The sequence below is a fragment of the Choloepus didactylus genome, chromosome 8 (assembly GCF_015220235.1).
Source record: "Choloepus didactylus isolate mChoDid1 chromosome 8, mChoDid1.pri, whole genome shotgun sequence".
Lineage (NCBI taxonomy): Eukaryota > Metazoa > Chordata > Mammalia > Pilosa > Megalonychidae > Choloepus > Choloepus didactylus.
This window is the reverse complement of record NC_051314.1, coordinates 144,627,423-144,639,433: the sequence shown is the minus strand read 5'-3', so window position 1 is coordinate 144,639,433 and position 12,011 is coordinate 144,627,423. Positions and strand designations below refer to the sequence as shown.

Here is a 12,011-nt window from a genome sequence, read left to right as displayed (position 1 = left end):
AATGGATTGGCTTTTATAAAAGGGGGTTTATTTGGTTACACAGTTACAGTCTTAAGGCCATAAAGTGTCCAAGGTAATGTATCAACAATTGGGTACCTTCAGTGGAGGATGGCCAATGGTGTCCAGAAAACCTCTGTTAGCTGGGAAGACACATGGCTGGCATCTGCTCCAGAGTTCTGCTTTCAAAATGGCTTTCTCCCAGGACGTTCTTCTCTAGTCTTCAGCTCCTCAAAAATGTCACTCTTTAGTTGCTCTTGGGGTTTCTGTCCTCTCTTAGCTTCTCCAAAGCAAAAGTCTGCTTTCAACGGCCGTCTTCAAATTATCACTCATCTGCAGCTACTCTTTCTTCTTCTGTGCATTCTTCAAAGTGTCCCTCTTGGCTGTAGTTCCTCTTCAAAATGTCACTCTCAGCTTCTCTGAGTTCCTTCTGTTTGTCAACTCATTTATATGGCTCCAGTGATTTAATTTGGACCCACTTAACACCTCCATGGAAATTATCCAATCAGAACTATCACCCACAGTTGGGTGGAGCGCACCTCCATGGAAACACTCCAAGAATTACAATCTAATCAACACTGATATGTCTGCCCACACAAGATTACATCAAAGATAACGGCATTTTGGGGGACATAACACATTCAAACCAGCACACCTGGCAATTCCATTCCTAGGTATAGCTCCAAAGAAAGGAAAAACAGGGTCTGAAACAGACCTACCAATGTTCAAAACAGCATTTTCAAAACTGGCAAAAGGTAGAAACAACCTCAGTGCCCCTGAACGAATGAAGGGATAAACAAAATGTGGCACATGCAATGCATGCAATGGAAGACTATTCAGCCACGAGAAGGAATGACATTCTGAGATATACTGCAACATGAAGATCACTGAAAACACTATGTTGACTGAAATAAGGAAGGCACCTACGGACAAATATTGTACCATTCCCTTTGAAGAGGTACACAGAGATAACAAATTCACAGAAACAGAAAATAGATAACTGGTTATGTAGGGAGAAAGGGGGAGTTTTTGCTTGGTTGGTATATCATGTTTGTAAATAAAAATTATCTTTTTCTTTTTTAACAGGAGAATATTCCTACCAATATGTAAACACACTGTGCATCTATGTTTAATTAATATAAGTTAAGTCACCACTAGAAAAGAAAAACCATAGTAAGAAACATAACCAGAATATGGAAAAGATAAATGATGGAATACAATAAAGAACTGAAGAAATACACATTTTCACAGAATTTGGTTTGGGATGCAAACAAAACAAATGATGCTTCTGTGAATATCAGCTATGTGTTAAGTAGAAAAAAAAATTACATGGACATCACACACTTTGACAGAGATTGTGAGTTAATCAAAGATTTGATATTGAGAACAGCAAATATTGTATAGGTGGAAATAAATCAGCATTTGCAAACGTAAGTCTAAAAATAAATGCTATTGCTCAGCGTATTGAAAATATGGGCAAGAAGTTACAGGACTAATACCAGGAAAAGATAAATCATTTATGTATTTCCTAGTGCAACTAATGTGAGAACAGAAAAAAAACAATACTGCCTAGTTGGTTATATCTATTAAAGAAAATTTTGATAAAACCAAAGAACTTTTTGTCATGGTGTTCACAATAGACACTTTACCCAGAATCTATTTTTGTATATGAGGAATCCTAAATTTCATTTATAGACCCATTTCTCCATCTAAGAGTGATAGAGTGTGCTGATTTTGGACTTGTTAGGAAATTTAAATCCAGGGTGCTGACATATTGCACCCATGTATAACGTAAGCCCACAGACTATGGTTCATCAGGAATTGTTTTGTGCTACAACAAAATGGAAACACATCAAGGAAGGAGTCAACACAGTCATCAAGTGGGTACATACTTCTAGCTCGAACCACAGACAGTTCAAAACTATGCTTGACAATCTGGAAGTATAGAGAACCTGTGTCTACTATCTAACATATATATTTTGTTTGTGTGGAAAGAAATTGCCTTTTTTTAAATATCTGTGGGAAAATCCCAGCATCAGTGCATCATTTATGACCAGATCAAATTTAGGCTTTTTGACTGATATTACAATCCCTAGAAGGACTAAAAATACATCTCTGTAAAGGCTTTCCCATGTAGTTACACAAAAGAATAATCTGATTTGCTCATTCACTGAGAAATGATATTTTTGGGAAACTCACTTGACAAAGGATTTCACACACTTTCTTAAGCTAAACTTAATTTACAGAAATATTATATTGCCTTAATTGAGAGTTGAAGCTTGACCTCAGAATTCTACATATTATCTTTGAAGTAGTTTAAGTTAAATAAAAAACAAACAAACAAAAAACTGTGAAAAGGCTCCAACCCTGTTTAGAAGAACATATTTCATGAGATGTTTTTCATTAGGAAAATGGAAATGAAATCCTACTTAAAAGAATTTAAGGCTGCATCCTATACCAAGCATACAAACTTGAAATAAAGATCCGACACTGACATCCTGGAGCAGGAGAAAGGTGTTTCATGTTTCAAATGAAAGGAGAAACGAGTTGTGAACGAGACAGTAAGTAAATATTTCTATTTGTCACCTTGTATTTTATTCCAAGTTAGAATTTAAAATAAAATATCAGATATTTGTATTTTTACATGTTTGTACCCAGTTCAACTGAAACTTCCCCCTGGCAGTTGTTTTTTCCTACACCCTCACAACTTCACTCACATTCATACCTGGCCCCCACAGCTACTGGAGTTTGTAACCTTTCTCACATTCTTGAGCCTTAGACTATGAAGAAAGGTAGGATTAGCCTGCAATTCCTGAAGAATGTCAGGTATGAGATGTCACCTAGGAAAAAGAAAAGTAAGAAGTACTGGATGTTGTGGTTTAGGAAGTATTGTTTTGAGTGAAGAAGCCAGATAGATAGTGACATTCTGTCCTTCTTTAAGTTCAGGCACTTGAGCCAAAAAGGATTAAACCTCCTGTTTCTTTGAGGGTGTCTCAGGAGCTTTTAAAAAAGAAAAGAGAGAAGAGAAAGTAATGCTTAGGATGTTTCAACCTTCAAAGGAGCAGCCCTTTCAGTGGCAGGCCATGCTTGGGGTCAGGAGAAGGGAGCTGGAGAGAGACATCAGAAAAGTTCTGAGCCCAGTTGAGGGGACAGGGCTGCTGCTCTCAGCCTACAACATGCATCTTATTTAGATGACACTTGAGACTCAGCGCCATGCCTGTGACTCTCCTGAAACAGAAGGCTTGGGGACCTATTGATGAGCAGTTGTCCAAAAGAACCACCACTGACAATTTATCATCCTGGGACAAGAGGATGAAGTGAAGGTGAGGCAGTGAAGGCACCTCTTTGTTCAATGCAACCACGAATAGGATTATTCTCCTTTTAGGTGTTTGGTGAGAGAAGCATGTAGGGGCCATCTAACCCTTCCTTCCTGCTAACTTCAGAACTAACCTGAAAATTACAAATAAATTATCACAGAAAACTAAATACACGAAAAGTAAGTAAGACATATTCCAGGAAAGTATCAAATTCAGGAATTATTAATAACGCATCACATAAGTTTAAAACAAATGACAAAGACCGTAAGATCATCTCACTGGTGTTCAAAAATGTTTATAAAAACTTAACACCTTGTGGTAGGTTGAGTTATATACCCCAACAAATGTGTTCTTAAAACTTAATCCATATCCCTGTGGGTGTGAACCCATAATAAACACAACCTTTTGAAAATGCTGTTTTTAGTAAAGGTGTGGCCCAACTGAATGAAGGGTGGGTCTTACTCCAGATTACTGCAGGCTTTATAAAGAGAACCTAGAAGTCATAGGAGTGAGAAAGGAGAGGACGCTGTCATGTGACGGGAAGCAGATCCTCAAAGCCAAGGAATCCCAAGAAGTGCCAGCAGTTGGCACCAAAACGCTACTCCAGGAGAAACCAACTCTTGCTGTTATCTTGATTTCAGACTTTTACCCTCAAAACTGTAAGCAAATGAATTCCTGTAGTGTAAGTCAATCCACTGTGTGTTATTTGTGACAGGAGCTCAGGCCCACTAAGACAACCTATTACATATTAAAACTCCTTTAAAAACAGGAAAAAGAAAACGGCCTTCTCAATATGATAAAGAGAATCTATTTCAAACTACCAATAATCATATTTGTTGGTAAAAGGCCAATAGTATTTCCCTAATAAAAGAAGCGAAAAGAGGACCAGTAGCAACAAAAATGCTTGGGTTCTGACCAAGACAAATGTAAAACAGAAATAAGTGGGGCACATATTATATTAGAGGGAGAAAATTATCAGCACTTACAGATGATAAAGCCCACTATCCACAACCCAGTCCCCTCCCATGAGCCCCATTTTCCTGCTGTCCTTCCAGCAGGGCTTCTCAAGAGAGCTGTCCATACTCATTGTCTCCACAGTCTTGCCTTCTATTCTGTATTAAACGCCAGTGAGGTGTTCATCCCCATGCCACACTATGACTGCTCAGACTGGCCACACCTACTCGGCCAAACTCATGGTCAACCCTCAGACTCATGTGACTGGACTCTCAGGATTCCAGGACAGTTGCTCTTTCCCTCCCTCACTGGAACATTACTGCCTGTCTTCCTGTTTCTCCCCTTTGCTCAGCGGCTGTTCCTCAATCCCCAGCCCCAGGCTTCCTGTGCATTGCAGCAATTCCTCCCCTGCAGGTGAGCTCACCCAGGCTCATGCTCTAAATAGCCCATCCGTGCTGACAAATGCTGATCTGCAGCCCATATCTCCTCAAGTCCAGACTCAGTCTGTCCATGTCGCTGTAGCTAGAGCAGCTGGTACCACAGTCCAGCCCCTGGCTACCTCACCATCTCACCTCTTACCGGTCTCTCTCTGCTCACTCAGTTCCACCCGCACTGCCCTCACTGCTGCTCCTTCTACATACCACCCGCCCGCCATGCTGCACCTTCTGCCTAGAGAAAGGCAGATACTCCCCAGGCTCGCTCCCTCACCTCACTTCAGGCCTCTGTTCAAGTGCCACCTCCTCAGAGAGGAATTCTTCTGACACTCTTACACCATCCTTTGTCACCAGCTTTGCCCTTGTCCTGCTTCATTTTTCTTTATAATACTTATCCTAATGATACATTATTTTCTATATCTGTTTGTTTCTTTGCATTTTACCTGGATGTCTCCACTAGATTGTAAGTGACAGGAAGGCAAAGACTTTATTATGTTCACTACTATATCCCAAGCACCTAGAAGCATGCCTGACACAGAATAGGCATGCTTGAAAATTATTTGTGGATTCAATAAGTAAATGAATTTAAATATATGTGTAGGAAACTCAGAAGAATGCATTAAAAATCATTAATCCAAAGAGTTCACATAGTGGCAAACTGTAAGATAAGCAAGATCAATAAGTATTCTATTTATCAGCAAAAACAAATTAGAAAATTAAGGTATAAAAAAACATTCATTCACAATAGCACAGGTATCTCATACACAGCACACATAGCAATAATCCAATAGTACACATTAAGAAAACACCTAAATTAGAAAGTATTAAAGAAGATTTTAGCAGAGAAAAAGATAACAACTTAATGGTTAGGAAGACTACATAGTGTAAGGTTATTTCACCATCCAAATTATTTTATATGCTCGATGCAACTGTTTCAAAGTCAAAATGGGATTTAAGAAGTTGAAATAACAATTCTAAAGCTCTCTGAAAAAATAACTGTGATAAAGAGAATTTCAAAACTACAATATTAGTAATGAAGGTTTGCAACTACTCAAAGTAAATTTTTTTTGGTGAGCAATTTGATAACAAAAAAAAGTTGGGATTTTACTGCTAAATTTTATTCTAAGGAACTTGATGTTAACAAAGCCACAATGACTTTGCTTTTCATCAAACCAAAAAAGGAAAACATATCCAGCGTAAAGAACTGGTTTTAGAAACAATGGGACATCAATGCAATTTAATACTAAGCAGCTACTAAAACTGCACTGTAACATGTGGGAGTCCGGTTAAAATGGAGGGATTAACTATAGTAAAGGGATTTAAGATGTTAATGGGCGAGGGCAAAATAAATGGAAGAGAGATCCTGAGTATGAGATCTCAACAAATTTTGAAAGCCAGAAAGGAGAGGCAATCGTAAAGCAGATGAAGTTTGGTACAACCAAAGAGATGCAAGGTTGTATGACACTCAGAATTCCAGGGGGCTCAGGATTTGGAAGCACCAAGCACCCCAGAAAGTGAGGATGAGCCTCGAACTGCAAACAGGATGGTCTGAAAGTACACCCATGGAGTGACTGAGCCCCATGCCCCTCCCCACCGAAACAGTGGCTCCCACTCACCTCCCACACTCCCAGAGGAAAGGATTAAATCAGTTTGGGATTTGGGTACCAAGACACAGAAGGGGTCAGGGGTGAGGCACTGTGCTGAAAGCAAGAGGAATAAGGGAAAGTTTGCTTCAAGTTCCCTGTTCCCTGCTCTCAAAGGCCAGAAACCAGCCTTGTCCTTCTCAAGCAAAAGATGAGAGGATTCCTTCTGGAAAAACCAAATGCTGCTAAGACTAGACGTCCAGATACTAAACTTAGAAAGGCAAAGACCCTAGGTTACGGAGGCAGACTGCCTGAGTTCCATTCCTCATTCTACCACTTACATGCTGGGATTATGACTTTTAAGTAAATTACCTAAGCTTTCTGGAAACCTCTGATTAGTTTCCTCATCTATCACATGGCACTTCAGTGAAGATTCAATGGTTTCCAATCATCCACCCACTGCCACGACTGCAATGTCGCACAGTGGGTGGAGTCCACCTCCCTGCCCCTGTTTCCCTTTGGCCAACTGAGGGTGAGCAGCCACTGACCACATCTAAGCAGAAGCTTTCAGCAGTGCATGTTTATGCTTTCCTCTGCCATGAGAACTGAAAGTCCCACATAGACTCTCCTTTGGCCTGGATCCTGGAATGAAAAGCAAGTGGAAAAGAGCCACAGCGACACACCTACAGCCCCATGAGCTGCCCATATGCACCGTAAGTGAGAAATAAATGTTTACTGTAGAAAACCACTGAGATTTGGGGCCTGTATGTTGCTGTAGCAAAGCTAACAAGTGAAACAGACTTTATATTTTTAGGTTCCCCAAAGTCTTGGGAGTATCTGGAGAGGGAATCTTTAACAGCATTCTTCATCCCAAGAATATGCTTGGCCTCAATTCAAGCAACTGGGAGTTATACACTTTTAGTGATATCTAAATGTCAGGGATCTATGATCAGTTAATAAAGGAAGGGAACATAAATTGACTGATCACCAAATATGCCACACACCATGCCATATATGATATTTAATTCTTGTAACAACTCCTCGAAGTAAGTTATAACACTGACTTACAATATAAGTATTAACATCATCTTTCAAGAAGGGAAAAGCAAGTCTCAGATGAATTAAGTAATTTGCCTCATCCATAATGATTAGCAATGTAATCATTATCAGGTGGGCCTGTCTCCAAGCCCATTCCTTTCCTACCACTGCCTTGCTATCACTGGGTGACATGCCTTATTCTTTATGATCCACGCCCCCTCCAAGCACCTAGCACACTGCCTGGAACATTGTTAGTGTCCAAAAAAATTTGCTGAACTAAACTGAAAAAAAACTTCTTTTCCATTCTACACATACATCAAAATAGATAAAATATAAAAACTTTCAAACTACAGGCAAATTAAAATAAAACGGTATTAAATACTTGTCATATGCTTGAACAAAGATGGGATTTATAAACTTAGAAGCATCTGAAGAAATCAGAGTAACAGACCAATAGGTTTAAGTTAATAAATGAATGAACAAAGGAAAGTTCTGCCTGTGAAATACCATCCTTCCTAATGACCAAAATTAAATAGCAAACTACATGCCTTTCAAAAAGATTGCAGCAAATAGTTAATATTCTAATTACATAGAGCATTTACACAAATAATTTCTTTAAATACCAACATTTAAAAGATTAAACACGCAAAGACAATATTTGCACACATGAAAATACAAAATTAAATAAATATGAAGAAAAAAATCAATCCACCAGTAACCAAAGATATATAAAGTGAAATTATATCTGTTTTTAACTACTCAACTGAAATTTTACCATTAAATGATGAAACTCAATGTCAGCAAGATTACAGTAAATTGTATATTCTGAAATGTTGCAATGGGGAGTACTAAGTAATTCAACTCTTTTGGAAGGCAGCTTGAGGTAAAAATAGCCAGAAGCTATTTACACTCTTTGAGCAAACAGCCTTACTATGGCAATCTATCTTAAGAAATAAACCTGAAACTATGGTAAAAGTGACTCTGTTTTAGGGGGAAAGAACCAAACAAATGACCCAGGTGTCCAACAAAAGGAGCAGCAGAATAATCACTGGTCTACTTCCCTTTTAAGACATAACATAAGAAATAAAATAACACAATACACATTACTAGAATGAAAGAAAAAAAAAAACCACATAATCATCTCAATTGACACAGAAAAGGCATTTGACAAAATACAGCACACCTTTTGATAATAACACTTAGAACACTAGAAATAGAAGGAAACTTCCTCAATACAATAAAGGGCATATACCAATAGCCCACAGCTAATACCCTACTTAATGGTGAAAGAATGAAAGCTTTCCCTCTAAGGTCAAAAACAAAAAAAGAATGCCCACTGTCACCACTGTTATTCAACACTGTACTGGAAGTTCTAGCCAGAACAACTAGGCAAGAAAGAGAAATAAAAGACATCCAAATTGGAAAGGAATAAGTAAAACTTTCTCTGTTTGCAGACGACCCAATCCTATATATAAAAAATCGCAAAAAATCCATAGCAAAGGTACCCTAATAAATGAATTCAGCAGAGTGGCAAGCTACAAGATCAACATGCAAAAATCAGTTAATGCTTCTATATTCTAAGAAATGGAAAACCAGAAGAGGAAATAAAAAAAAAATTCCATTTACAACAGCAACTAAAAGAATCAAATATCTAGGAATAAATGTAACCAAGGATGTAGAGAACTTCTACACAGAAATGAACAAAAACACTGCTAAAATAAATCAAAGAACAAGGGAAGTGGCTGTCTCCACAGCCTCCGAGCTGCCACCCCCACCCCCTGCCATGCCTTCCGAGAAGACCTGCAAGCAGCACCGCACCTGCCAACAAAGAGATGTGTGGCTCATCCGAGAGCAGTATCCTACCAAAATCCCAGTGATAATAAAGATACAAGGGTGAGAAGCAGCTTCCTGCACAGGAAAAAAGCCAAGTTCCTTGTACCAGATCATGTCAACACGAGTGACCTAACCAAAAAGACAGCACCTGCAGCTGAACGCCAATCAGCATGGTGATGTCTCCAGGCCCATCTCTGAAATGTATGAGAGAGAGAAGGATGAAGATGGCTTCCTGTACATGGTCTACACCTCTCAGGAGAGATTTGGATTGAAACTGGTGGTGTAAGGCTGGCAGAAGCATCTATCCTGAATTTTTTAAACCCTTACACCAAAACAAAACAAAGGATGTTACCAACTGAGATTGATTAGTCATCTAACCACAGGTCATCAAAACAGTAGTGCTGGGATGCAGCAGCAAGACGAAGGCATAGAGGAGTGGAAGCTAAGTAGTTCCCCTGGAACAACTAAAAAAAAACCAGAAACAACTAGTAAATAATCCGGAATAACTGTGGGGCGACAAACGTGACTGTCCACTCATCATACACCAACCTGAATTGGGAGGAATGCCCGAGAACACAGCATAAAATCTGTAAGTAAAAACTGTGGATCCAAATCAGGAGACCCCTCCCCCACAGCCCAAGCTACAGAGCCTCGTGGTGCCAGAGAGAAGCTTTCTCCCAGCAAGCGAATATAGCTCAGCTGAGCTCCAACTGGGGTTTTAATTAGCGAAGGTGAACTGCTCACTACGAGGTACAAATCCCCAACAAGCAGACAGAGACTTTGGGTGATGACTGACCTTGGAGAGCCAGAGGGTTGCCTTGGACTAGCTCTGAAGGGGACTCTCTGTTCCTTTTTTGGTTCAGCGGAGAAAGCCTCAGCCATTTTCAGTTCTCAGTTCTGTGACCCAGACAAGGGTATAGCACAGGCAGAGAGAGACCACTGAAATGCTAATGACCTCTGCTTAGGGGGTCTATCTTCTCTAAGGGGAAAGGGGTGGGGCCCAGCTCTACTACCTGCCTTTCATTCAGAACTTGGGGAAAAAGAGCCACACATCCTCACACCAGTCAAGAATTACAGGCTAACAGGCGCCACCTGCTGGGCAGAAAAGCACAGTGACTGGAGGCATCACAGGGTGTACCAATTTTCTAAGACACACCCTCAGGGAAACCAGATACTGAATATTTCTTCCTTCTGGGACCTGAGCCCATTCTGGTCTGGGGAGGCCTGATTGGGGTAACCAAGGCAACCATGCCTAGACAACAGAAAACTACAACCTACACTAAGAGAAAATGAGGTTATGGCCCAGTCAGGGGAACAAACTTGCACTTCAACTGTGATGCAGGAATTGAAACAACTAATAATAAGTCAATTCAAAAAGTTTAGGGAAAATATGGCGAAAGAGCTGAACTGTATAATGAAAACACAGGACATACATAAGGTAGAAACTGAAAGTTCAAAAAACCAACTGGCAGAATCTACGGAAATGAAAGGCACAGCACAAGAGATGAAACACACAATGGAAACATACAACAGCAGATCTCAAGAGGCAGAAGAAAACACTCAGGAACCGGAGAACAAGGCACCTGAAAGCCTACACACAAAAGACCAGATAGAGAAAACAATGGAAAAATATGAGCAACGTCTCCGGGAACTTAAAGACAAAACGAAAAGCAAGAATTTACATGTCATTGCTGTCCCGGAAGGCGAAGAGAAGGGAAAAGGGGCAGAAGCAATAATAGAAGAAATAATCTAGAAAAGTTTTGGTAATGGTTGTTGGTGACGGTAGCACAACATTGTGAATACTTAATACCATTGAACTGTATAGTTGAATATGGTTAAAAGGGGAAATTTTAGGTTCTATGTACATTAGAATAAAAAAATTTTTTTAAAACCACAGGATTGGACAACACATACAGTGAACTCTAAAATAAACTATGGGCTATAGTTAAGAGTGTAATCACAATAATATTGTTTCATCAACAGTAACAAAGGCACCATGCTAATATGTGTCAACAACAGTAAAAATGTGTAAGGGGGGCAGTAAAGGGAACTCGGCATTTTCTGCATGATTTCTCTATAAACCTACAACTTCTCTAATTAAGAAAAGGAAAAAACAAATTTTGGAAATACTGGAATATATTGAATATACATAACTATGAGTTCCTTAGTAATCAAAATTTAATCAATTTTTCTTACTCATTAACACAAGCTCAGAAAATACTTGAAGGAATAAAAATATTCTTTCAGTACCAAAAGGCTATTTCTTAAATTCCATGCCTGAAACTACTCCTAAAATAATTAAGAAAAATATAAAAGGATTACCTTATTGATATCGTCTGCTGTAAATCCACTTTGTTCTAAGAGTTCTCTAACTGCTTCTATACATTTATTAAAAAGTGGAGAACAGAGAAGTTCAAATCTTGCTCTGCACATACACATACAAACAGAAGAGAAAGATACAGAGACAGTCAAACAAGACATCTTTTTCTTTGAAGGTGACAGTCCTTTGGATTGTAGATTTATGGTCATAACAGCATATTAAATACCTAGCAGTGCAATCTCATGGGGAAAAAAGGTCTAAGCTATTCATATACAAGTATGTGAAGACACTTAATATCAAATTCAGGTAGAAGTCTATCTTACCCATGGCCTACTTATAAATTTTCAAAATAACCTAAGAATACATACCCAATGTATGGTATTCCCAACAATAAATCTATTGATCCTAATCAAGTCACTATTTAGAGGTTTTTGTTATTTTATATTTATTTGAAAAAGCACTTCTAATTTTTTTTCTTTATAATCTGAGATTATGCTATACATAAATTCAGTTCTTTTGCATACATAAATTTATT

The 12,011-nt window shown here is 38.9% G+C and overlaps 1 protein-coding gene across 2 annotated transcripts in view; it reads right to left on the bottom strand.

Annotated features, from left to right (window-relative positions):
• Positions 1-12,011, bottom strand: part of HSPA14 (heat shock protein family A (Hsp70) member 14) — a 48,875-nt gene that overhangs the window by 21,662 nt on the left and 15,202 nt on the right. For both annotated transcript variants that reach the window (XM_037846426.1, XM_037846425.1), the window contains one exon: positions 11,479-11,581. In XM_037846426.1, coding sequence (XP_037702354.1) covers positions 11,479-11,581 — 103 coding nt within the window. The remainder of the gene's footprint in view (positions 1-11,478; positions 11,582-12,011) is intronic.